This window comes from Nothobranchius furzeri, chromosome 1, assembly GCF_043380555.1.
Source record: "Nothobranchius furzeri strain GRZ-AD chromosome 1, NfurGRZ-RIMD1, whole genome shotgun sequence".
Classification (NCBI taxonomy): domain Eukaryota; kingdom Metazoa; phylum Chordata; class Actinopteri; order Cyprinodontiformes; family Nothobranchiidae; genus Nothobranchius; species Nothobranchius furzeri.
The window spans coordinates 43,272,036-43,299,754 of record NC_091741.1 but is presented as its reverse complement, the minus strand read 5'-3'; the positions used below and the strand labels follow the sequence as shown (position 1 = coordinate 43,299,754).

Sequence of the window (27,719 nt, the reverse complement as noted above, 5' to 3'; positions counted from 1 at the left end):
AAGAATTTATGAAAGTTTGTGGTTAATAAGAAATAGCAAGGAGAAGCCTTGAGAGATAAGGCTTAAAAAGATCTTCAGTAAAATCAAGAAAAGCAAGCCTTGTGTGGAGATCTCGTCTATTTTGTTCGCTGGCTGTCTAGCTTCACATGGTCACGTGTTGTGAGGGCAGCACAGTAAAAAAACGCATACTCAGCGGGTTCAAGCATACAGAGCTACTTTAAGCAACATGAGTTTACGCTCAGGAAGAAATTATCTAAAAGACTACGCTGCTGAAGACCGAGACGAAGCGGCCGGTGAGGAACAGCAACGAGATGTCGCCACTCAACCAGCTACAATCCAGCAGCGGTCTCAGCCATTTGACACCAAGTCGCAGCAATCCAGAACATCGACAAGGCGGTCTCAACGGACATCCTCATCAACAGCTTCTGCAGCTGCAAGGGCTTACGCCAAAGCTCAAGCAGCACGAGCTCAACTGGCCTTCGCTGAAAAGGAAGCCAATGCAATGAAACAGAGAGCTGAACTGGATGCTCATCTGTCCTCCAGTGCCAAAAAACAATAGCCGTAGCTGAAGAAGAGGCCTCAGCCCATGAAGAAGCAGAGATTCAGAGCGGGGAGCTCTATGGAGATTTTTGTGAGGAAGTTGAGCCCATCAGTACAGTGCACCGCACTAACGAATATGTTCAACAACAACGTGAGTTACTCTACCCAGACACTCAGCACGACCCAGCACAGCCTCCTAAAGGGAATGACAATGAAGTAGATGTACAAGACAGTACGCAAATAACTAATCCGTTTATAACCAACACAAACAAAATCACCACCTGTAAACAGAGAAAGGAAACAGGAGCAAACAGTGAACACGTGTAGTCGACACATACTGGTCCAACTCCCCAAAGCACACCCCCAACCTTAACAACTGCTTACCTGAATCAAGTGAAACGCAGCAGTGTGCAAAATACCTAATTTGCAAAGTGCTAGTCAGCACAGGTCTTTTGCAATTTGATGACAAACCTAAAAACTATTGGGCGTGGAAAACTTCATTCATCAGCGTAACCAAAGACTTAAATATGTCACCAAGAGAGGAATTAGACTTGCTAACGAAATGGTTGGGTCCAACATTATCCGAACAGGCTAAGCGGATTCGTGCTGTACACACCTTCAGTCCTGCTGCAGGTGCAAAGATGGTCTGGCAATGACTTGAAGAGTGCTACGGCTCACCTGAGGCTATTGAGGACGCACTCTTAAAAAAGGTAGAGGACTTTCCCAAACTCACAAATAAAGACGATGTTAAGCTGCAAGAACTTAGTGACATCTTATTGGAGCTACAGTGTGCTAAACAAGATGGCGCACTCCCAGGACTTGCTTACCTGGATACAGCTAGAGGAGTCAGGCAAATAGTAGATAAACTTCCCTTCAACCTACAGGAAAGGTGGACAACTGTTGGAACACAGTACAAGGAGACTCATAGTGTGTCATTTCCTCCTTTCTCAGTTTTCACACAGTTTGTCCAACGGCAGGCGAAAATGAGGAATGACCCAAGCTTTGCTATGTCCAAGGCCAACACCCACGTCCCTTCTCCCACAGAAAAACTGAGGGCATATAATCGCAAACCTACTGTCAGCACACAAAATGGTCATTACGGCAGAGCCGGAGCAGAATAATCTCAGTCCAAAGAAAATAGAGGAACCAGATCGCCAGTGCCCAATCCACAAAAAACCACATCCACTCAAAAAGAGTAAGCTTTTTAGAGACAACCCCATTGAAGAAAGACAAGCCTATCTCAAAGAGCAGCACAGATGTGCTACAGATGCTGTGGGTCTGTCCAACACATTGCAAAAAACTGTAAAACAGTGGTTAAGTGTATTGAGTGTGACAGCCTTAAATACTTATCTGCAATGCATCCTGGTCCTACTGCCCCTAAGAGTACTACACCAGCAAACAACGACAATGAAGAGCAAACTGAGAGCTCACCTTCAGTCGAGTCGAAGTGCACAGAAGTATGTGACCAAAGTGATAGCCCACGTTCATGTTTTAAGATCAGTTTAGTCAAAAGTGTATCCCACAGGCCAAAAAGAGAGAGCTATAAAAATGTATGCAGTAATCGATGATCAGTCCAACAGGTCACTGGTTAAGTCAGAGTTTTTCAGCCTTTTCAAAATCAATGCCAGACCCATGCCGTACATCTTAAAGACTTGCTCTGGCAGAGCAAAAACCTCAGGTAGGAGAGCTGTAAACTTCTCCCTCGAGTCCTTGGATGGAGAAGTCAACATCCAGCTACCTCCTTTAATTGAATGTGACTCTGTGCCAGACAATAGATCTGAAATACCCTCCCCAGAGATTGCCCAGCATCACTCACATCTTCTTTCAGCCGCAGATAACATCCCACCTGTCGACCACCACGCCCCTATCCTTTTGCTCCTAGGAAGGGACGTCTTCAGGGTCCATAAGGTACGCGAGCAAATCAACGGACCCAATGATGCACCGTACGCCCAAAGGCTAGACCTCGGTTGGGTTATTGTGGGGGAGGTGTGTCTAGGAAAAGTGCACAGTCAGTCAGAGGTCAATATCTACAAAACACACACCTTAGATAATGGATGTGCATCCTATTTTGAGCCTTGCCCAAACACAATTCACGTTAAAGAGAATTACGAGGTCACTATGAATGCAACCTGCATGACAGATGATTTAGGACACTGTGTTTGTTAGATCTGGGGGTGATAACAAACAAGCCATGTCTATCGACGACAAAGCATTCCTGACAATAATGGACAATGAAGTTTATCAAAACCAAGAGAACAGCTGGGTTGCACCTTGACCCTTTCGCTCACCGAGAAGGAGGCTCCCTGACAACAGAGAGCACGTCCTAAAACGCCTCTGCTCTCTCCGAAAGTCTTTAGAGAAGAGACCAGAAATGAAAGATCACTACATCCAATTCATGCAAAAAATGATGGACAACGATCAAGCCGAGCCTGCCCCGCTTCTGCCAGAAAATAAAGAACATTGGTATTTGCCTACGTTTGGTGTATACCACCCACAGAAGCCACAACAAATACGAGTTGTGTTCGATTCAAGTGCAGAATGTGATGGAATTTCGCTCAGTCAAGTGCTTCTTGGCGGACCTGATTTGAACAACTCCCTGTTGGGAGTGCTGTTGTGCTTCCGCAATGAGCCCTGACAGCTGACGTGCAGCAAATGTTTTACTGCTTCGTTGTATGCGAAGACCACAGAGATTATCTGCGTTATCTGTGATATGAGGACAACGACATTACAACGAACATAGTTGGGTTTAGAATGAAGGTCCACGTGTTTGGAAACAGCTCGTCGCCCGCTGTTGCCATCTACTGCGTGAGACAGGCAGCACAACAGGGTGAACGAGAACACGGATCCGATGCAAGACGTCTTGTTGAGCGCCAGTTTTATGTTGACGATGGGCTCACATCAGTCGCCACGCCAGAGGAAGCAATCAATCTGCTCACAAGAACGCAAAACATTAGCAGAGTCTAACTTGCGCCTTCACAAAGTGGCATCAAACTGCAGTCAAGTCATGGAAGCTTTCCCTGTTGAGGACCGTGCAAAGGACCTGAAAGATTTAGACTCAGGAGTAGACCCTCTTCCAGTTCAGAGAAGTTTGGGACTCTGTTGGAACCTACAGTCTGACAGCTTCACTTACCAGGTATCAGCTCTACAACGGCTCCGCTCCGGTGCGGAGACCTGAGGTGCGCAAACAGGCATGCGCGGGATTTTCGAGATCTTGCGATACAGTCCGAGCAATGAACGTGGAAGTTAGATCCAAACACCCGTTGTGTGGGAGACGCATCAAAATGAACTGTTTAATCTGCCCATCATTTGTGTTGAGAGATCAGCAGTGTTTGGATCAACAAAGGGTGACTACTTTGATAGTAGAAACTGTATTTATGGCTTATTTTTGTGCATTTAAAGTTCAACCGCCATTGATAGTTGTTAAAAGTTGTTAAACCTGTGCATATGAAACAAAAAACGCTTTTTGTTTATCGATTTATTGTGAAATAACGGAAGTTGTGCTTGGTCCTTTTCCTGTTGGGCGGTTGTGATTTCTGTCCATTAACTGCGGAGGTGCTCCGGCGTCCGGCAAAAATAGAATCAATCCTATTTTTGCCGGATGGCGGAACGGCCGCAGTAGTGGAACAGCTCTGATTGACTACAATGGGACAGATTTTGCTGCGGAGTTCGTGCCGGAGCGGAGCGCAGCGGAGCAGAGGTAGTGGAATTTTGGGGTCAGTGTCCATGATTAAGCTACACAGGCACAATTTTATTTCTATATGTTTCCTTGCCCCTAATTGTCTGTGCTTCGTGATCACTCAGTCACCCAGTCCTCGCCACACAGCAGAACCTGCTTGCGCCCCGTGTCAGCAACATCTGGCGCTGATCTCTCCCAGATTAAATAAGCGGGAGTGGCTACCACTCAGGCCCTGGGCCTGTCACTTGGCTTAGGAAAAATACAAATCAGATAGTACACAAATGGCTCCTACAAGCCCCATGAGAATGCTGCTGCCTGGAGGGTGGTCCCTTGGTGTCTTCCATCCAATTGCCTCTATTAAGGCTCCCCCTGGGTTTGTCAGTTGAGGGCTTTCAGGGGAGCCCATCACCCTTTCGGGGGTGCCGGGCTTCCTCCAGCTACCCCGTAATTTGAACCCTGATTACAGTCATTTTTTTGGCTATAGTTTATTATAGCCAAATAGATTGGTTGCATTGTTAAGTAACTAATTAGTTTACAGATGGAGATGTTCAAATTTATGATAAAAATCAAGATGTATACCTAATACATTTCCATGTTGAAGGAATGCCTCACGAAAACAAATTATATTTCATTAGAGCTGGCATCTCAATAGTGCCAACGGTAATAGTTTATCATATATTGTGCCTATCTTTGCTTTGGAAGGTGTGAAATAGCATAATGCGGGAACTTTAAAAGACCAAATGAATGATAGTTGTGGTAAACAAGTTTCCTTGTTTATGGAGTTCAGGAAAGGCAGGAGGTTAAAATGATTTTAAGTAAAAATGTTGAAATTAGACAAATACTCTACGTAGGTGTATGGCCTATTTCATATTTTAGACATCAAATATTAAAATGTATTTCCCTAAGAGTGGGTCTTTGTTTTGAATATGGTAAATTAATGTAAAAGGTCATTCATCTGACCTAAGAGCGTAAATCCTCAGTTTAACTGGTACTGGCATTCATGGACGTCATTTTCGCTTTAGAAGTGTGTGTGTGTGTGTGTGTGTGTGTGTGTGGGGGGGGGGGGGGGTCTTTACGGTATGCTCTAATAGGAAACAGGCTTCAACACAAACGGTTGTTTTCCGCTTGGTCCTATAACTCAACCAGTATCAATTTAATACAGCATAATATTGTTTTTGGATGGTAAAACGTGCAGGGGTCAAAACTTGACTTTGGAAAAAGTGGGGGGACATGTCCCCCCTGTCCCCCCCCAAAATTACGTCCATGCTGGCATTATGCAGTTACACAATCACATCAACACAATGCAATTTTCAGTATGTGCTCATTATTGCGCAATACCAGATGTATGTTTGTTTCCCTTGTGGGGCGACGGTGGCACAGGAGTTAAGTGCTCGCCCCGCAATCGAAAGGTTGCAGGTTCGAGCCCCGCTCAGTCTGTCGCTGTCGTTGTGTCCTTGGGCAAGACACTCAACCCACGTTGCCTGCTGGTGGTGGTCGGAGGGACTGGTGGCGCCAGTGCTCGGCAGCCTCGCCTCTGTCAGTGCACTCCAGGGCAGCTGTGGTTACATTGTAGCTCATCCCCACCAGTTTGTGAATGTGTGTGTGAATGGGTGAATGACTGATTGTGTTGTAAAGCGCCTTGGGGGGTTCCAGGACTCTAGAAGGCGCTATATCAAATACAGGCCATTTACCATTTACCATTTGTGCTGCATAGTTCTGGAAACTCAAGATTTCTTTTTCTTTGTTGTTTTTAGTGGTCGAAGGTCACAAAAAGAGCTTACTGCCTTTGTGTGTTTACCTGTAATCTTCTTATTTTTCTTCTTCCTTTTTTTTAAGTGTATGTGGTGCTGTAATGAGTGCATGTCCCCACTGTGGGATTAATAAAGTCTATTCTATTCTAAAACAGCAAAGAACAGGAAAATAGACCAAGTTACTCAGCTTTGAGTTTATTGTTCATTCTTACAAAGAGGAAAGCATGCACATATGGTTGATCTTTTATTAAACGTTGTACCAATATGAATCGCAACATCTAAATGTGTCATGCAGAATGTGAACTGTTATCAAGCATCTACATTTTCTTATCTGTTGGACAAAAATTTAATTACACAAAAATGTTACATTCATATGTATATTGGAAGGCTTGACATGCCCTTTTCCAACATTAGTCAATGCTATTTTATTTAGCATAGATGTACATCAACACAATAACAAGGCTTTTGCATAGTTTATACATTTTTAGAATCGAATAGAACAGACTTTATTGATCCCACAGTGGGGAAAGTCACTTCTTATCTATAAGCTTCCAGAAAACAATCACTTTCGCCAACATCTACCATTAGAAATCCACTTGTAAATACTGTAGATGGAAGTCTTGTGCCAATTTTTCTGTTTTTTTTTTACACACGTTACTAATGAAATGCATCTTGATCCAAAATCCTCTCAACATGCATTTTAGCTGAAACAGCCTTTCAAACATCACAGTTTCAAACACAAGATGAACTGGCTATTGAATTCTACATAAGCTTCAAACCTGCACACAGCATACCACTCCATGTATCAGTACACCAACACCCCATCCATTTGTTTCACCAGACCTCCATCCTCAACCCATCTGCTAATCTCAAAAGGTGATAGAAAAGGGTCTCAAAAGGCGACTGACATCTACAAATGTTCTTATTGAACTGAAAGTTTTACTTCTCTTGATCAACAATCTTCGCCTCATTCACGTACTTATCAATCAGGTGTAGAGGTACTCCACGTCGCATGAGCTCGTAGAAGGTGAAGCCTCCTAAAGGGGAAAAAGAAAGTTACAATATTGGCAGGAATGATAGATATATTTGGAGAGGACTAAGCAAGTAGAAAAGGTAAAGGACAAGTCGTGAAAAGCTTAACAGCGGCAGAGTGGGTGGCATAATAAAGAAAAAATACAATAACTGAGAAGAAATGTGGTTTGAATTGCTCTGCAAAATGCACATTCAACTCCATTTTCCGTCCGTTTAACAGTTTCAGATTATGCTCTAATAAATTTTTTTGCATCGTTTCTGCTGAAATATTGTAAGAGTTTAAAACCATGCTGGTAATTTTGTAAGGGTGGAATAAAGCACAGTTGTATCTGGAGTTAAATACTTCCAGTGTGGTAACAGCAGCAACAGAACATAATGGACATAATAAACATTTGGGATGTTATTGCTAAAAGACATTTGCTTAGCATGTTGGCATGTCACGTTGAGTGTAGGAGGTGCAAGATGCAGAAATTCCCAGAACTACTTAAGGCAGGAGAGGTTTAAAGAAAATAATTCCTTTATTAAAGGAGGATGTGCCGAAATCCAAAGCACAAATAATAAGACTAACTCTCAAAAAACTCACTGAAAACTCAAAAACAAACAAAAGCTCACGCATGAGCACAGACTCGGGAAAACTCGAGAGGGGAACGAGCAACGCAGACACATACGACAACGAACCAACAAACACTGAGGGACAAGACAGGGTTTAGCAATCAGGGGAACAGGTGACAGGTGTGAGGAGTAAGGTCTAGAGGGAGGACTGGTGAAATCAATTAACTAAGGCCCTGTCCACACGTAGCCGGGGATCTGCCAAAATGTAGATATTTTTCTACGTTTTGGCCTGTCAACCACACGAAAACGGAGTTTTTTCACACGAAAACGGATCTTTTTTAAAAACTCCGGCCAAAGTGAAGATCTGCGTTTTCTCCGTTTTGGGTGTCTGCGTGTGGACAGACAAAACCGGAGTTTTAAGGACCGTAACGTCACTTTCCGCGACAAAAAAATGCTGACATCACGTGTGCGACCTTTGTTTACACTAGCCGACTGCATGGATGCCCTCAGAGCTGCGCTCGCTTTATCAATTGTCCAAGCGCTTTTTGCTTGTTTGTCTTTACAAGCGGAATTACTGCTCCTTGCGGAAAACCACAGACGAAGGACGAGGTTAAGAACGGGGGAAGTACTGCCATCTACAGGTCTGGCATGTCCTTAACAACGTATTTATCCGGGTACGTGTGGACAGAGATTTTTTTTTAAAACGAGGTGGTGTGGATGCAAGTTTTTGGAGGGGCGGATATTTGTTTTTAAAAAAAAACCCGGCTACGTGTGGACTAGGCCTAAATGGGAAGGGAAGAACCAAGCAGAGGGGAAGATAACATAACCTATAAGACACTAAATAACTAAACCTAGAACTAAGTGCAGAAGTAAACAACTAGAGGGGTGAGGAGGACAAATGCAAACAAATGGGAATTACAAGGGAGTGACTGGGAGGGAAACATGAGGAAAGCCTAGAGGGAGCTGGGGAACACAAGAAGACACATAAGGAGAACCTGAGGGAGAACAGGAGGGGGCTGGGGACCAAGGGGACACAGAACATGACATGGCGTGCTGCAATGTAAAGAAAAACAGAAATTATTAATAAAGGCTTTGGTGTATATATTAGATAAATGGTCATGTTAGAAATATTCTAAAAGCATGAACTACATCCTATCAACGCTATGGTTGCATGCATGAAAAGGTTTGGTGGTTTATTAAAAAATAAATAAATAAATAAAAACAGCTAAACTTGGGTATATAGGTGGAATAGATTAACCAGCTGAGTTTATTATTCCTCATTCTCTCCGGGCACGCGAAGCAAGCACATGCTTTCCTTTTTACTCCTGCCCCTTGTCTTCCCAAGGCTCTTTTCTGAGAATGAATCTTTGGATTCTTTCTGGAATTATATTTTTAAAATGATGAATCTGGTCAACTGGTCACAGAACAACATTGATGAAATTTTTGCAACATTCAAAACGGAGGAGGGAGCTCCATATTCCTGCACGGAACACACCAGGTTGGATGCTTTTTGGATTCCTGTAAGTGGATCATCATGTGCCTTTCCCTTCTTTCCGTTGAGGACCCAGAAGACGTACGGTTTGGATTTATGATTTTCGGGTACCTGCTGACTGGAGTGGACAGTTATCTGATTATATCGGAAATTTAAGGAGCTGTCTGGGGCTATTGGATAAAACCCTGAGCTCTGGGAAGGTTACTGCCGTGCGCTGGGCGCTCAGAGACGTTGCTGCAGGTGAATCGCGAGCTGGATGCTCTGTAGAAACCTGGGGACGAATCTTCAATTCGCACGCGGGGATGGATACCATGATGGAGAATGCAACTGCACGATACAGATGGAATTAAACCCCATTATTTGGCTGACTGGATACTCCTGAGACCAGTAAAACTGTAAGGCAGGGAGGAAAACGTTAAATGTTATCTTAGGCCCTGTCCACATGTAGCCGGGGATCTGCCAAAACGTAGATATTTTTCTACTTTTTGGCCTGTCATCCACACGAAAACTGAGTCTTTTCACACGAAAACGGATCTTTTTAAAAACTCCGGCCAAAGTGAAGATCTGCGTTTTCTCCGTTTTGGGTGTCTGCGTGTGGACGGACAAAACCGGAGTTTTAAGGTCCGCAACGTCACTTTCCGTGACAAAAAAATGCTGACATCACGTGTGCGACCTGTGTTTACACTAGCCGGCATCATGGAAGCCCTCAGAGCTGCGCTCTGTCACTACCCGATCCTGGTCCAAGCGCTTTTTGCTTGTTTGTTTTTGCAAGCGGAATTACCGCTCCTTGCGGAAGACCACAGACGAAGGACGAGGTTAAGAACGGGGTAAGTACTGCCGCCTACATGTCTGGCATGTCCTTAACAACATATTTATCCGGGCACGTGTGGACAGAGTTTTTATTTAAAACGAGGTGGTGTGACTAGGCCTTAACCTAACTCCCCGCTCGACTTTGCCTGCAAGAAAACAAAACTCCCCGTAGAAGGAATACAGAGACTCGTTCTCTCCACCATCCTAACCTACTCCTGACGTGGAACTGTGGATCTGACTGGAAGGTCATGGAACCATGAAGGACTCACTGCTCTCTTTGGCCTCTAACCTCCACCCACCCCAACTATTCTTGTGGATTTACATAATCGTGTTCTGCCTTCACTCTCTCTCTGCCCCGCCCCTGTAGGGAGCAGAGAAGGGGCGCATGTTATCACCCTCGCCCCTCCCTTCTCTCTCTATCCCTTACCTCACCCTCTCCTTGCTAAATGTTTTATATACTGTCCAGGCTGGCCACCTTCAGTTAGTTTTCTAGTTTTAGTCAGCATTAGTTTTAGCTTGTCACCGTACACCTGTAGCTTAATAATAATAATAATTATTATTATTATTTGTCACCTTACTTTATCTTAATAAATGTTTTCACATACTCCTGGCTGGCTAGTTCACTACTCAGTGTTTAATTGATCTTCCAGTTTTAGTCCAGTGTGGTTTTCTGTGGTTCATTTGACCTGTTTCACTGTCAGTTTTATTAGTTTAATCAATGCTTTCACACTTAGCTATTCCTGGCTGACCACTTTCTGTTATCTCTCCAGTTTTTGTCACCTTACACTAAGTAACCTGGTTAGCCTTCCTACCCATTCAAAGTATTGAATTTCTGTTGGTTACTAATTTCAGTCATCACTGTTTGTAGGACATAGTACTAGCTTTAAATGTATTAGTTCTAGTCACCAGCCTAATCAGTGCTTTCACTTGTTTAATAATTCATGGCTGACCACATTGTTATCTACTCAATGCCTCCTTAGTCACCTTACACACAGTAACTCCTGGTTAACCTTCCTACCTGACCTCTGTTAGCTTTAATTATATGTTAGTTTTAGTACTAGCTTCACGGCTTTAGTCCTGGTCTGCAGTTCTCCTTACACAGTATTTCCTGGCTGACCACATTTAGTTCTTTTCACAATCTTTAATTGACATTATGTCAATTTTCTAGTTTTTGTCTTCAGGGGTTTCATTTTTTGTAATCATTGTTTATTTTTGTGTTGGTTTTGTCTGTCTTTACTGCTCTAAAGCACATTGAGTTGCCTTTGTGTAGGACATGTGCTATATAAATAAAGCTGTCTTGTCTTATTCAGTTAAAAACTAAACTTGGATATAGCAGTGGTATATGAGAATCAACTATATGTCACATTTCATACACAGAGCTAATTAAATGTGCTTATTCCTTTGTACATTTTGTGAAATAGTATGGTAAATCTTACTCTGCATGAATCACCTATTTCCTGTTTCTTACAAAATGAACTGGATACTTTATCTGAGAGAAACTTTTTTATTAGAGTAAATTGGTGATGCCTATAGAATTGATAATTATTAGTCAGATATGCTCATACTGACCCGTTGTTTTTAAAATCACAGATTATGAAATTAGAAGATCTATATTATTATAAAATAATGCAATTTATGTTTAGAGTAAAATTAACGGCTCTGCCAAAAAATATACTAATGTTTTTTGCAAAGAGGGAAAGTAAATATGATTTAAGAGGTGTATGTAAGTTTGTTCTACAAAAAGCCAAAAAGGGCATGAAAAGTAGATGTATCTCTGTAATGGGAGTAAAATTTTGGAATGAGGCTAAAATAGAATTAAAATGAGCAACTTCTCTTTCAGTTCTTAAAAAACTTATCAGTAAAAATATTTTTGAAGAGTATTAATTTGATGTTGATGGATGGATTTGTGTTTTATTTTTATTTGGGTTGTTGGTTCATTGCGGGAAATTGAAAATTTGTTTTGCAAGTAGGTTAGGCAATTATATAAGCTATTGCTTCTGCCTAAACCTATTCAGTCATGAGATACCAAATAGACACCATATACAAATGAAAGCATATGTTAGTGAGAAATGGTATTTGTATCTATTTGTATGACATGTTATTGTACATTATCTTAAGATGACTGACTGAATAAATTGATCATTCATCATTCATTCATTCATTCATTCATTCATTCAGATAGACTTCAGTGTGTGCAAGCTGAGGGAATTGCATCCAGTTTTCTAAGGTTTTAACCCTCTCGGGCTCAAAATAAGTTTTGATAAAAGGACGAATAACTAAGTCCTTCAGAGTTAAAAAAATGCTCATGACTAACGTATGTGGAGTAACCAGGTAGGAAGGATTTAACGTTGCAAAGCCTGCCTCCAGAGGGTTAAAGGGTGTGCCCTATGGACATGTCCTGGGGCCACTCCTTCTCAACATTAATCATGGTGTCACCAATGCAACATTTGTAGCAGATGACATGTTGAAATGCTGCTGAGCATCTTCACCAGATTGGGCTCTAGGGCACAACATGCTTTTATTATCATACAATCTCAAGACTGTAAATCTATCATTATCTTCTAGGGTTCTGAGGTTCAAGTAGTATTTTTTTTTTTTTCATAATTACTTGGGCATCGGGATTGAAGATGGTTTTATTTTGAAACTTCATGAAGAGCAAGTGGTGAAGAAGCTAAAGTTAAGTAGGACAAAGTTTTGCATAATCTTCACTGAGTGATACGGTGTGGGTTGGTACACTACTTTTTCTGTTTTCTATTGTAAAAGCAGCCCAATCGACCAACCCATAGGCACACCAGATCATAAACACACAGAATTCAACAGTCACACACAATGCAGGTCCACAATTCAAAGTAAGTTTTGATTTCTTGTCTGAAAACTGTATTTAGTCATCCATCAAGCAACAGACCACTAGAGAAGATGTTTTTCATATTCATACATACAGCAAATAATCTGCAAAGCCTATAAATCCTATGAGATCTATTTTGGTACAGATTTTCAAAGATATTTGAAATTCAGCAGCAGTGCTCATGTTCAGAACAAAAATGCCACCCTGAATTTCTCATCAAAGGTTAGAAAAGTAAAAAAAAAAAAAAAAATTAACTACTCACCTTGTCTCCGTCACAAGCTACAGGAGTAGTTGCTGAGTTTTACAGCAGAAAACGGTTAAAATCTCCAAAACTGAGTAATTCAAGTGAGGATTTCACCTGGTGAAAACTGTCATGCAAATGCAAAATTTGTGTTTTTTCATGGTTTCTGCTTTCATGCGGAAGGAAAGCTGCTACAGGCCCACTAACGGAGACAAGCAAGGTTACACAGGCTATCTGAAAGATGCATAATGAATGACATAAGCTTCATATGCCAGAACCATATGAAAGCTTACCTTATCTTACATGAGAACATACATTCACAATTCTTGAGTTGGGACTGGGGGAGAGAGAAGAGAAGAGGGGTTAACAAAATGTTTACATGGAGTTATATGTGTGCACCAGGGACTGCCATTGTGTTATTACTGAACTCTTTATATGAAGAGTTAACTGAGCAGCAAATAGGAGATGCTGAAAACTTGGGAAAATTGTTTAAGATGGAGGCATTAAGTGATAAAACATAAGAACATCACCAGTGTGTACGCTGAGACTGTGTGCTGTGATGATGGACAGGATGGCCAGATGGTCGGGGTTGGGGATACGAGGGAATTAAATAGGTGTCACCAAATATGTGCACAGATTGTTATCATCTTTATTATTACTATTATTATTAGGCCATGTTTTTATCGATTCAGAAAATCAAGAATTAGTTGCACCAGATGTTCATAAATTCAAATTTAGTAATTTACAAAGCAATAGACATTGTTTTATTGGGCAAATAACTTAAGACTTAGATTGGGTTTTGTTTTGCAACAGTTCCTTGGTTTCAGAGAAGTGAGATTTTTTGTTGTTGTTTCACTTGAACCAATGAACAATAGTCCCTTAAAGGTTGAATATTGAACACCATGTAGAAGTTGTAGTTGCAACAATAGAACATGGGGTGTTTCTCAATGTCAAGGCGCCTGGCCTCGCAAGACATCGCCTTGCGAGGCCAGGCGCCTTGCTTATGAGGACACTGTCCTTCCTTGGTCAAAGAAAACGGTTTAATGGAACAGACTTACGTCATGAGACCGCCGCGGTCACATGACACATGAGGTAACGTTATTTTCTATACATATAAGTTTTAATATAAATACATAACAAGGCATTTACGTTTTAAATTGTGTAAATATAGGTAAAATTAAATATGTTAGTTACTACCTGCTAGTCACCGAAGCTGCAACTACTAAGCAACAAACCAACAATAGATAACTGCTTTGGATACAAAGAAAACCATTTTAGATATCAGCCTGATAGCTACAATTAGTTGACTTACATTTGAACTGCAGAGACCAGGTGGTTGAGGTCACCGTAGGAGGGAGTTGTGAGTTTAAGTGTGCGGAAGCAGATGTCGTAGAGGGCTTCATTGTCAATGCAGTAAGTCTCATCTGTGTTTTCTACAAGCTGATGAACCGACAGTGTGGCATTGTACGGCTCAACTACTGTGTCAGAGACTTTGGGAGAAGGCACCACGCTGAACGTGTTCATGATGCGATCTGGGTATTCTTCACGGATCTTACTGATCAGCAGGGTTCCCATACCGGAGCCTGTACCACCACCGAGGGAATGGGTGAGCTGGAAACCCTGCAGGCAGTCGCAGCTTTCAGCCTCTTTCCTGACCACATCCAGAACAGAGTCAACCAGCTCTGCACCTTCAGTGTAGTGGCCTTTAGCCCAGTTGTTACCAGCACCACTCTGACCAAAAACAAAGTTGTCAGGCCTGAAGACTTGTCCGAAAGGTCCGGACCTGACGGAGTCCATGGTTCCTGGCTCCAGATCAACAAGAACAGCACGAGGAACATATTTGCCACCTGAAGCTTCATTGTAGTAGACATTAATCCTGTCAAGCTGCAGGTCACTGTCTCCGTGGCATGATCCAGTTGGGTCAATGCCATGTTCGTCACTGATCACCTCCCAGAACTTGGCACCAATCTGGTTTCCGCACTGGCCGGCCTGAAGATGCACAATCTCCCTCATTTTGATAGATGTTCACTTCGAGACGTCTAGGTCGGGCTTTGGCTTTCTCGTGCTCCTCCTTGAACCGTCACCTTATCGTGGTGGAGGAGTTTGAGTGCCCTAATGATCCTAGGAGCTATGTTGTCTGGGGCACTTAGTGCCCCTGGTAGGGTCTCCCATGACAAATTGGTCTTAGGTGAAGGGTGAGACAAAGAACGGTTCGAAGGATCTTTCATGGCGGTTAAAACGAAGAGTCGGAGTACCCGGCCCGTAGGGTTACCGGGGTCCCACCCTGGAGCCAGGCCTGGGGTTGGGGCCCGTGAGCGAGCGCCTGGTGGCCGGGCTTTCGCCCATGGGGCCCGGCCGGGCCCAGCCCGAACCGGATACATGGGCTCGTCCAACTGTGGACCCACCACCCGCAGGAGGAACATGAAGGGTCCGGTGCAATGTGAATCGGGTGGCAGACCAAGGCGGGAGCCTTGGCGGTCCAATCCCCGGACAAGAAAACTAGGTTTTGGGACATGGAACGTCACCTCGCTGGCGGGGAAGGAGCCGGAGCTTGTGGCAGAGGTTGAGCGGTACCGGCTAGATATAGTCGGACTCACCTCGACACATTGCATTGGCTCTGGAACCCGAGACCTGGAGAGGGGTTGGACACTCTACTTTGCTGGAGTTGCTCCGGGTGAGAGGCGGAGGGCTGGGGTTGGCTTTTTGTTAGCCCCGAGACTCTCTGCCTGTGTGTTGGGGTTTACCCCGGGGGACAAGAGGGTAGCTTCCTTGCGCCTTCGGGTCGGGGAACGGGTCCTGACTGTTGTTTGCGCTTATGGGCCAAATATCAGTTCAGAGTACCCACCCTTTTTGGAGTCCCTGGGACGAGTGCTAGATAGTGCTCCATCAGGGGACTCCATTGTCCTGCTGGGGGACTTCAATGCTCACGTGGGCAATGACAGCTTGACCTGGAGGGGTGTGATTGGGAGGAACGGCCCACCTAATCTGAACTCGAGCGGTGTTTTGTTATTGGACTTCTGTGCAAGCCGCAGTTTGGCCATAACGAACACCATGTTCGAACATAAGGATGCCCACCGGTACACTTGGTACCAGGGCAGCCTAGGTCACAGGTCGATGATAGATTTTGTAGTCGTATCATCTGACCTGCGGCCGTATGTTTTGGACACCCGAGTGAAGAGAGGGGCGGAGCTGTCAACTGATCACCACCTGGTGGTGAGTTGGATCAGATGGCAGTGGAACATGCCGCGTAGACCTGGCAGACCCAAACGCATAGTGAGGGTCTGCTGGGAACGCCTGGCAGAAGAACCTGTCAAGACGGTCTTCAACTCCCACCTCCGGCAGAGCTTTGAACACGTCCCGAGATTAGTGGGGGACATTGAGTCCGAGTGGGCCTTGTTCCACTCTGCGATTGTCGAGGCGGCTGTTGCTAGCTGTGGTCGTAAGGTGGCCGGTGCCAGTCGTGATGGCAACCCCCGTACCCGCTGGTGGACACCAGAGGTTCGGGGAGCCGTCAGGCTGAAGAAGGAGGCCTATAGGGCGTGGCTGGTCTGTGGGTCTCCGGAGGCAGCAGACAGGTACCGGATAGCCAAGCGGGGTGCAGCAGTGGCAGTTGCCGAGGCAAAATCTCGGGCGTGGGAGGAGTTTGGTGAGGCCATGGAGAAAGACTATCGATCGGCTCCAAAGAGGTTCTGGCAAACTGTCCGGTGCCTCAGGAGAGGAAGGCAGCAACTCGCTCACACTGTTTACAGTGGGGATGGGGAGCTGCTGACGTCAACTGAGGCTATAGTCGGACGGTGGAAGGAATGCTTTGAGGAGCTCCTCAATCCCACCAATGCGCATTCCGAGGAGGAACCAGAGCTGGGAGGCCTGGGGATGGACTGTCCGATCTCGGGGGCAGAAGTTGCTGAGGTAGTCAAACAACTACACAGCAGCAGAGCCCCGGGGGCGGATGAGGTTCGTCCTGGGTATCTCAAGGCTATGGATGTTGTAGGGCTGTCATGGTTGACACGTCTCTACAACATTGCGTGGTCATCGGGGGCAGTTCCTAGGGAGTGGCAGACAGGGGTGGTGGTCCCCATCTTTAAGAAGGGTGACCTGAGGGTGTGTTCCAACTATAGGGGGATCACACTCCTCAGCCTCCCTGGAAAGGTCTACTCCAAGGTACTGGAGAGGAGGGTCCGATCGATAGTTGAATCTCAGATAGAGGAGGAGCAATGAGGTTTTCGTCCTGGCCGTGGAACTGTGGACCAGCTCTATACCCTTGCAAGGGTGATGGAGGGGGCATGGGAGTTTGCCCAACCAATCCACATGTGTTTTGTGGATTTGGAGAAGGCTTATGACCGTGTCCCCAGGGGCACCCTGTGGGGGACGCTCCAGGAGTATGGGGTGGGTGGCTTTCTGTTAAGGGCCATTCAGTCCCTTTACCAGAGGAGCGTGAGTTTGGTCCGCATAGCCGGTAGTAAGTCGGACCTGTTCCCAGTGAGGGTTGGACTCCGCCAGGGCTGCCCTTTGTCACCGGTTCTGTTCATCACTTTTATGGACAGAATTTCTAGACGCAGCCGTGGTGTGGAGTGTGTCGAGTTTGTTGGCAGGAGATTCTCGTCTCTACTTTTTGCGGATGATGTGGTCCTCCTAGCTTCATCCAGCTCTGACCTTCAGCTCTTGCTGGGTAGGTTCGCGGCCGAGTGTGAAGCGGCTGGGATGAGGATCAGCACCTCCAAATCTGAGACCATGGTTCTCGACCGGGAAAGGGTGGCTTGCCAACTCCGGGTCGGGGGAGAGGTCCTACCTCAAGTGGAGGAGTTTAAGTATCTCGGGGTCTTGTTCACGAGTGAGGGTAGGAGGGATCGGGAGATCGACAGGCGGATTGGTTCGGCGTCTGCAGTGATGCGGACGCTGAGCCGATCTGTCGTGGGGAAGAGGGAGCTGAGCCAGAAAGCCAGGCTCTCGATTTACCGGTCGATCTACGTCCCAATCCTCACCTATGGTCATGAGCTTTGGGTAATGACCGAAAGAACGAGATCGCGGATACAAGCGGCCAAAATGAGTTTCCTCCGTAGGGTGGCTGGGCTCAGCCTTAGAGATAGGGTGAGGAGCTCGGACATTCGGGAGGGACTCGGAGTAGAACCGCTGCTCCTCCGGATCGAAAGGAGCCAGTTGAGGTGGTTTGGGCATCTGGTCAGGATGCCTCCTGGACGCCTCCCCGGGGAGGTGTTTCGGGCATGTCCTGCCGGCAGAAGGCCCCCGGGTCGACCCAGGACACGTTGGAGAGGTTACATCTCCAATCTGGTCCGGGAACGCCTTGGGGTCCTGCCGGAGGAGCTGGTGGACAAGGCCGGGGAGAGGACGGCCTGGAGCTCCCTAGTTGGGATGCTGCCCCCGCGACCCGGACCCGGATAAGCGGAGGAAGACGACGACGACGACGACATATGAACTGGAAATTTACCCCCAAAGTAGCTGCTGGCTCCTGATCTGCCATCCATTTGAAAATACTCCACTGTAGTCTGGGAAATTTTTGGTCAAGGCTAGGCTACAAGACACCTCCCGTGTATCCTTGCTAAACGGCTAACAAATAGAGAACAGACGCCTCATTAGAACATGAACATGGGAACACGCCTTGGCAGTTCCTGATGACGTATCTCCTAGGCAACCGGGGCGGGACCAAGACATCAAGGCGAGGTTCCTTGACACTGAGAAACACCCATGATTTCTAGCCATCGGGATACCAGGTTTGCTGCAGATATGTGAGGTGGCCAGCCAGCGCCATGTCCAGTGATGAATAGTATAGGGTAAGGAGTTATTTCAATTAATATGTTTATTATACAACAGCACTTAATAGGGAATAATTGAACATCTTCTGGGCTCAGAAGCAGCTGCTTGACTTGCTGAGTCCACCATTTTCCATGGTGCCAGCTGTGCTGTGTATATGTGCATATATTTGAGATTTAATCCTGTAACCCAATCTGTAGATCACTAGAATCTGTTATGGCTCTAGAAACTTTAACACTTAAATTTGGTGAAACATGTATGAATATCTGGTGTAACCTATAGATACTTACATGTCCACATCTTGTACCGTTCCTTTTGGAGACTGATATATCTTTGGAGTTGGTTTCCAAAAAGTAATAATTGCCTTTTTAGAGTCTTAATTTTTTATAAAGGATTTTTTTTGTGCTGAAATAAAGGCATATAATTTAGGAAACCAGGCCCAGAGACATATAGGCATGCATGCTGTTCCACACTAACCTTTGACCTCAAGCTTGCACTCCACCTGGGCCTCCCCCAAATCATTAATGGCCTTGCAGGTGTACATGCCGCCGTCGTAAGGACTGGGCTTCCTGATCTCCAGGGTGCAGACGCCTTGGTTGCTGAACATGCGGTAGCGTGGGTCGTCAATGATGGTGATTTTGTTCTTCATCCAGATGACTTTAGGCTGTCCACAGACAAATAGTGGGATTGTTATACTGCTGATACACTGTAAACCTGAATAAGTTCACTGAACTCAACATTTATGAGGAAACTGATTACCTAATAATTTTTAAGTTAACTTATCTAAAACCTATGTTTACCATAACCTAAAAATATGACCTGAATAAAATCAAAGCATTTAACTACCTCCAACCTATAACTTAGCACTTAAGCAACTTACAAAGTTTTATTTCACTAAACTTGCATATTTATTTTATTTGAACTTTATTACATGTTTTTACTAACTTAAATAATATAACTTATATGAACTCTAAATGGACCTATTAAACCCTAACCCAAATAAGCTGAATTTACTTAAAAGTGACAATGTGACAGGCTGGTGAAGGAATTAACTACCACCAGATCATGACTCACACACCCCTAGATGCTAACAGCCAATGAAAGTGGGACACTCAAAGTCAAGTCAAGAGTATCTGGTGTGAACAACCACAGTATTAATAACAATGGGACGGCACAGCATACAGCATTACTTTGACCAACCTCCTCACTTATGGGGCCAACATGATACAAAAAGTAACACCACATCTGCAACACTGAATGAAATAACTGAGAACAACAATCCTCCACAATGAACATGCATAAACACCCCAAAATAGAGCAAAATAACTGAAAATATGACTACCCACAATGCACCACGCCCAGCAGTTTATTGTTCCTTCAATCCATCAAAATTGCTAGTCTGTGGTTGTTTTTCCTGTAAATCCACTTTAAAAAAAAAGATACAAGTCTTTTCATCAGACACACTTTAGGGTTGACGTAAAGACGAATGGAAAAACATAGAAACATAAAATAATAAATCAATCAAAGTTATGCTTACTTAAAAAAGGAAATAGTTCAGATTAATTAAAATGTTTGAGTTCTATGTACTTAAAACAAGGAAAAGGTTGAACAAGCTCAACACATTTGAGTTCTAAAAACATCTTTTTTATTATGAGTTTTATCTACTAAATATATTTGATTATTTTGAACTTTTGGGTTTACAGTGTATAGTTGTGTTCCATTATACTGATTTACTCCTCGGTTCAGATTTTCCTAATTATCATCTTTAATGCTTTTGTTTGAAAACTCATTTGAAATAGCTGCATTTGTGACTTTGCTCATGGGCTCCATCCAAAGTGTGTCTTGTAGTTTAGTTATTATTTTGAAGCTTTTAGCTGTAACATGTATGCTTTTCCTCAACCACATTGGGCTCCTAAATTAAAGGTGCACTGTGTAAGAATATAGTGAGAATTTTACAGTGAGAAAATCTCAAAAGAGTCTAATATTTCAGTCATTTTGGAAGGAAGTTTACACTGAAATAAATTTCATATCTAGCTGGCTGCCGGGATTGTCAGTTTTTCTCCTTTCGAAACAAACTTAAACTTCAAACAGGAATTATTTTGTTTGCCCTCCTATATCCCAGAATTCAACACAACCTACGAGAAGGCATTTGGATTAAACTTGCACCCTATTTGTTTGTGTTGTGTAAGATTGAGGTTGCATCACATTACACTTCATACAAACCCAGGGGTGGACTGGGACCAAAATTCGGCCCTGACATTTTTACGAATTGTCGGCCCTCAGTCAGCCCTCCCCATTGGGAGAGAGTTGGGAGTAGGGGGTTGTTGCCGCCCGCGGACTCGTCTCTAGGCCGAATGTGAGATGTAATATGGACTGGGACTGTTAAAGTACAAGCAGGGCCAGACTACTGCGACCGGGAGCACTGGCCTTCCAGATCCACTCATTCTCCACGGGCGGAGCTTAGCGGGACATTAGCTACATGCTAACGCGGTAAAACAACTCCTCGTTCTACCGCGTTTTTCTTGCTAAAAATGCCTGGAAAAACTCTGTTAGCTTCAGGTTACCATGTAGCTAATGTTCTGCAGATCACCAACTGTGGAGTAGTGTCGGCCCAAGCTGGGCAAGCAGCCCACTTGGCTAAGCGGCCCACCGGGATGGTGCCAGAATGCCAGATAGGCCAGTCCATCCCTGTACAAACCACTCTGGAGATTGTTTGGAACCAAACTTGAACAACCTCCTCCAACTTGTCTCGGTCTTGGTTCTTTCACCCGATTCAGTTATGCAACCATAGCCCCCTTCAGACAGGCCATGAAAAACGGAAATGTTCAGGACTCTGTCTGTAAGACCTTTGTGTCTGAATACAAACATCCGGATAACGTTTTCCGTAATTAAACCGGACGATGCCCCTAGTAACAGGTCCGGACTTGTTACGGACAAGGTGGCTGCTTCAGACTGGTGAGGTCGAGTTCCGGACAGGGAGGAGGAGGGGACCGGGGGACGCTGTGCGCTCCTAGATAGCCCGCTGCTGTAGCATGCGGCAAACCATGGCAGCTCGCCTCCTACGGCACCGTCTAGACGCGCGAAGGAGCGCTTCACACCGCTTCACACCGCTTCCGTGATTCCTTTAACCATTGAGCACCATCATCCAGGTCTTATGCATCTTCGTGTGCGCAGAATTATGCTTAACATAAGTCCGACCCCCCCCCCCCCCCCCCCCCCCGACATCTGGAACTTTTCCCTGCTGTGTGAAGGCAGCCGAAGAGACAAGTTCCGGTACAAAAGTGGTGTGTCTGAAAACACAGTTCTGGTTAAAAACCGGACTGAATTGTCCATACATATTCCGGAATGTCAATCTGAAAAGGGCTCTAGTGTGATTACTGTGTTCACATCAGTAAAAATGAGCAGCACCAAGGGGCAAAACAGACCAGGGTTCAGTTTAAAGGCACTAAATACTGCAGAGGTTTAAACCAAGAGTGAAACCATCCAACTTTTACGGAATCTGAATAGTTTGGTAGTAAAACAGAATAATCTAATATCACATGGACAACCGTCAATTTTTCTACCTACCCTTGGGTTGGCACGAACACTGCAGTTCAGAGTAGTGTTGTAGCCAGCGACGGCAAAAGTGTTAATCAGTGGCTGAGTGAACTTTGGCGGCTCCTTGAAGTCGTGGTCACTGTACTCAGGTATCTTCATCTGTGAGCCTGTGGGGGTAAGGGTAAAGGAATGGGGTTGTGCATGATACTGGTGCTGAGCGGTATCATGTGGGGAATTCTCTATGTGATGAAGGAAAGACAACGTTTTTATTTATTCATCAGCTGAGGCTAGAACATCACCGTTACAAGGGTCTGTCAGTCATACACAAAAGTGTGTTAATTAGGTTTACTTCAGGGTGGAAAAAGATCACTGACAGGACCTTTTAGACATCAGCTGTGTAAAAATAAATATAGTAAATGTTAAATCCATTTTATTAACAGTGTTGCCTTGCTTTAATGTTTCGTTTCTGGAAACAAATCTCCCATTAGAAAGTTATGTAATGCCATCTAGCTCAATATCAAAAGGTAAGCCCTTAAATAAATAATTGTATTTATAAAACAAATAAATATGAGATAGCTTAAATGCTTTTTTAAATAAATGAATGCAAACATTTTTAATATACTCTTTCATAAAATATTATTATTATTATTATTATTATTATTATCATCTCATAGTTGTATTTATCATTGCTTAAATATGAGTGTGTTTTTATTTATTATTTATAAAAGGGTTCTCCTTCAACTTTGTTGTACCTTCTTTGACGATGAGAGCACTCTTTTTAGTTTGGGTAGCCGCTTCGCTCAGACCGCACATATTCTCTGAAAAGACCCTGAAAAAGTACTCGTTCCCAACCACCAACTCTGTGATTGTGATACAGGTGCGGTGGTAGTGCTCAATACACGTGAACCATTCCTGAAAAGCACCAAAAACAGAATGTGTGTATTGAAAAGGTTAATCTAGCTTTGGACTTTACTGTTGAGGATTTTGCTTTAGTTTAGCCTGTTTTTTAATTACCATTGTCTTCTTGTCTGCTTTTTGTATAGTGTAGCCAGTTATTGGGGCGTTTCCGCTGTCTTTCGGAGGGGTCCAAACTAGAGCTACATTTTCTCCCCAGACATCTTCAATATTCACGCTGAAAGGAGGTCCAGGCAGATCTGAAATCAGAAAAGGAAACTAGGTAAATGCCTAAAATTGCAATGTTTTTATTTGGGATAATCAGTTTGGGGAGCTTGAAGACTCACCTACAATTTGAATGTCAATAACTGCTGTGTCTGCATAGTTTTCAACTTGAACTGTCATCTCATAATTCCCGGAGTGGCTGCGCTCTGCTTTACGGATAAATATGATGCTATCACAGTCCGTGTTGCGGATACTAACATGAGAGGATTCTACAGGCTTGCCCTCCTTCAACCAGGTGACCTTTGGCCGGGGTTTCCCCTGCAAATACACAAAGAAAATTTGGAAAACCTTCACTTGAGGAACTCAGTATGTACCATGCACCCTTTTATGCATGCCCATGATTCCATTTGCACATAGAACCCGCATTAGCATGATTCTCTCAGCCTGCGACATGCAGACATGAAGATTACTACGTACCATGTGACAGGATCATAGTTTAGACATGAAATTAGGTTGACCAGTCCTGCTTCACATACTTGACCCATTCCACGAATATACTACCACCACACATCCCTATACTCTAAGAAAGGAAATGTTTAATTTACTTAACCACGTTATGTCAACTGCCTTGGTGTCATTTTAGCAGTGGACACTGGAGGTGTCCCCACCACTACAAAATATTGGGGGTTTTGTCCTCACCACTTTTGGATGCAATATTTCTTCATTCAGCACACCCTACCAATGTTGCCTTTCCCAGGATCCACTGATTACCCCTTTCTTAGTCATTTTCTCTTTCCCTTTCCTCATATTTTTTAATTACAATTTTTCATGTTTCTGACATTTTTTAATATTTTTTTTAATTTGTTCTTGTGCAGCACCTTGTGATTTTTATCTTGAGAGGTGCTATATAAAAGATTGTTACTTCTTCGAATGGACAACTCCACGTGTCCTCAAAGAGTAACCAATCCCCAAAATAACTTTTTTATGCTTATAAATTGTATAACCGGGTTTTTACAAATGCAATCTTTCTGTTTATTTAAGTAACTAAGTTTAGTGGAACATGTTGGAGAAAATTGGTTAAGTAAATTCATTTAACTTCTTAGAGTGTAGTCTTAACCCATATCTCCAATATTCTGGAATGAGGGTGATTGGTACCCAATCCTGGTCCTCAAGATCCCCTATCCAGCTTGTTTTATATCTCACCCTGCTGATTCAGTGGATAAATCACCTGTTCAACAGCTACAGGCTCTGCAGAACACTGCTAATCACCACTGATTCAAAGCAGGTGTGTTTAAACAGGGAAACTTCTAAGAGATGCTGGATAGGGGATCTCGAGGATGAGGACTGGGCACCACTGCAAGCATGGCAAATTTTTTACTGCAGCCCACTGCAATATCAGTTTGTGCATGAAGATTTACAAAAAACTTGCAAAGATTATACAAGTCCAAGAACATTATTTTTAAAATCACAGCAGAGTCCTCATTCTGTGTGAAGATAGCCTAACATTTGAGAAGGTGTGAGATTTACCTGGAAAGGCACAACAAGGTTGACAGCTTCTCCAACTCTGCGAGTGTATGTCTGCTTCAAGTGTCTTGGGACACGGATCTTGGGTGGTTCTTCACAACAGGTATAAGATTAGACAATCATTCATGTTTGATTGCTTCATTTGGATATAACTGTACACCAAGCTGAAATTTAGGATAAGATTAAAGGGCTTACCAACAACTTCCTTGACCAAGACAGAGTGCTGCAGAGTCCGTGGAGAACTGGCTCCAGCTTTGTTAATAGCTTTGACTCGAACTAAAATTTTACTTCCAGGAGTTAGCCCAGTGATGGTGTACTTAGTTTTCTCTGTCACCTCCTTGTTGGACACAATCCAGTCATTAGCTGTAGAGAAAACAGTTTAGCCTGCACAGCAGTCAACAGTCCAATCAGATCTTTGGGTTCTACAAAGTGACATCTGACTCACTTCCTTCAATGGAATACTCCACTAAGTATCCATCCAGCCCGGCAGCTCCAATGGTTTCAGGTGGACGCCATTTTACAGTAACCGTAGTGTCTGTGACGTCATCCACAACTAGCATTGTGGGCTCACTGGTCACAGCTGGTTTGGGAAAACGCATTTTAAAATCTTAAAAACCACTGCAACAGTCCCTTAATTGCTTTCTAAGGAGACAATGTTCATTCAGTCCTATCTACTCATGAAACAAAATACATTTCAATGATATAACTTGAACCGTCACCTTATCGTGGTGGAGGAGTTTGAGTGCCCTAATGATCCTAGGAGCTATGTTGTCTGGGGCACTTTGTGCCCCTGGTAGGGTCTCCCATGACAAATTGGTCTTAGGTGAAGGGTGAGACAAAGAACGGTTCGAAGGATCTTTCATGGCGGTGAAAACGAAGAGTCGGAGTACCCGGCCCGGAGGGTTACCGGGGTCCCACCCTGGAGCCAGGCCTGGGGTTGGGGCCCGTGAGCGAGCGCCTGGTGGCCGGGCTTTCGCCCATGGGGCCCGGCCGGGCCCAGCCCGAACCGGATACATGGGCTCGTCCAACTGTGGACCCACCACCCGCAGGAGGAACATGAAGGGTCCGGTGCAATGTGAATCGGGTGGCAGACCAAGGCGGGAGCCTTGGCGGTCCAATCCCCGGACAAGAAAACTAGTTTTTGGGACATGGAACGTCACCTCGCTGGCGGGGAAGGAGCCGGAGCTTGTGGCAGAGGTTGAGCGGTACCGGCTAGATATAGTCGGACTCACCTCGACACATTGCATTGGCTCTGGAACCCGAGACCTGGAGAGGGGTTGGACACTCTACTTTGCTGGAGTTGCTCCGGGTGAGAGGCGGAGGGCTGGGGTTGGCTTTTTGTTAGCCCCGAGACTCTCTGCCTGTGTGTTGGGGTTTACCCAGGTGGACAAGAGGGTAGCTTCCTTGCGCCTTCGGGTCGGGGAACGGGTCCTGACTGTTGTTTGTGCTTATGGGCCAAATATCAGTTCAGAGTACCCACCCTTTTTGGAGTCCCTGGGACGAGTGCTAGATAGTGCTCCATCAGGGGACTCCATTGTCCTGCTGGGGGACTTCAATGCTCACGTGGGCAATGACAGCTTGACCTGGAGGGGTGTGATTGGGAGGAACGGCCCACCTGATCAGAACTCGAGCGGTGTTTTGTTATTGGACTTCTGTGCAAGCCGCAGTTTGGCCATAACGAACACCATGTTCGAACATAAGGATGCCCACCGGTACACTTGGTACCAGGGCAGCCTAGGTCACAGGTCGATGATAGATTTTGTAGTCGTATCATCTGACCTGCGGCCGTATGTTTTGGACACCCGAGTGAAGAGAGGGGCGGAGCTGTCAACTGATCACCACCTGGTGGTGAGTTGGATCAGATGGCAAGGGAACATGCCGCGTAGACCTGGCAGACCCAAACGCATAGTGAGGGTCTGCTGGGAACGCATGGCAGAAGAACCTGTCAAGACGGTCTTCAACTCCCACCTCCGGCAGAGCTTTGACCACGTCCCGAGAGCAGTGGGGGACATTGAGTCCGAGTGGGCCTTGTTCCACTCTGCGATTGTCGAGGCGGCTGTTGCTAGCTGTGGTCGTAAGGTGGCCGGTGCCAGTCGTGGTGGCAACCCCCGTACCCGCTGGTGGACACCAGAGGTTCGGGGAGCCGTCAGGCTGAAGAAGGAGGCCTACAGGGCGTGGCTGGTCTGTGGGTCTCCGGAGGCAGCAGACAGGTACCGGATAGCCAAGCGGGGTGCAGCAGTGGCAGTTGCCGAGGCAAAATCTCGGGCGTGGGAGGAGTTTGGTGAGGCCATGGAGAAAGACTATCGATCGGCTCCAAAGAGGTTCTGGCAAACTGTCCGGCGCCTCAGGAGAGGAAGGCAGCAACTCGCTCACACTGTTTACAGTGGGGATGGGGAGCTGCTGACGTCAACTGAGGCTATAGTCGGACGGTGGAAGGAATACTTTGAGGAGCTCCTCAATCCCACCAATGCGCATTCCGAGGAGGAACCAGAGCTGGGAGGCCTGGGGATGGACTGTCCGATCTCGGGGGCAGAAGTTGCTGAGGTAGTCAAACAACTACACAGCGGCGGAGCCCCGGGGGCGGATGAGGTTCGTCCTGGGTATCTCAAGGCTATGGATGTTGTAGGGCTGTCATGGTTGACACGTCTCTACAACATTGCGTGGTCATCGGGGGCAGTTCCTAGGGAGTGGCAGACCGGGGTGGTGGTCCCCATCTTTAAGAAGGGTGACCTGAGGGTGTGTTCCAACTATAGGGGGATCACACTCCTCAGCCTCCCTGGAAAGGTCTACGCCAAGGTACTGGAGAGGAGGGTCCGATCGATAGTTGAATC

General features: G+C 45.0%; 2 protein-coding genes across 7 annotated transcripts in view; both read right to left on the bottom strand.

The window, feature by feature from the left end:
* Positions 1 to 6,146: 6,146 nt before the first annotated feature.
* Positions 6,147 to 27,719, bottom strand: part of mybpc1 (myosin binding protein C1) — a 90,782-nt gene continuing 69,209 nt past the window's right edge. For 5 of the 6 annotated variants that reach the window (XM_015960373.3, XM_015960390.3, XM_054739766.2 and 2 more), the window contains 9 exons: positions 25,334 to 25,468; positions 25,084 to 25,251; positions 24,892 to 24,980; positions 23,487 to 23,682; positions 23,260 to 23,399; positions 22,998 to 23,157; positions 22,276 to 22,412; positions 19,186 to 19,372; positions 6,147 to 7,004 (listed from right to left, as the gene is read on the bottom strand). In XM_015960373.3, the coding sequence (XP_015815859.1) occupies positions 6,907 to 7,004; positions 19,186 to 19,372; positions 22,276 to 22,412; positions 22,998 to 23,157; positions 23,260 to 23,399; positions 23,487 to 23,682; positions 24,892 to 24,980; positions 25,084 to 25,251; positions 25,334 to 25,468 (1,310 nt within the window). In that variant the 3' untranslated portion in view covers positions 6,147 to 6,906. Of the gene's footprint in view, positions 7,005 to 13,232; positions 13,277 to 19,185; positions 19,373 to 22,275; positions 22,413 to 22,997; positions 23,158 to 23,259; positions 23,400 to 23,486; positions 23,683 to 24,891; positions 24,981 to 25,083; positions 25,252 to 25,333; positions 25,469 to 27,719 lie in introns of all 6 variants that reach the window. The other variant, XM_054739762.2, reaches the window with a different exon arrangement.
* LOC107386198 (tubulin beta-1 chain) lies at positions 14,038 to 14,954 on the bottom strand. Its single transcript, XM_015960444.3, has one exon. It carries the CDS (start codon positions 14,950 to 14,952, stop codon positions 14,248 to 14,250), a length of 705 nt encoding a protein of 234 aa, XP_015815930.3. The 5' UTR covers positions 14,953 to 14,954; the 3' UTR covers positions 14,038 to 14,247.

What these genes read in the sequence shown, in the direction of transcription:
- LOC107386198 (XM_015960444.3), bottom strand. Translation starts at nt 14,952, where the DNA reads ATGAGGGAGATTGTGCATCTTCAGGCCGGCCAGTGCGGAAACCAGATT.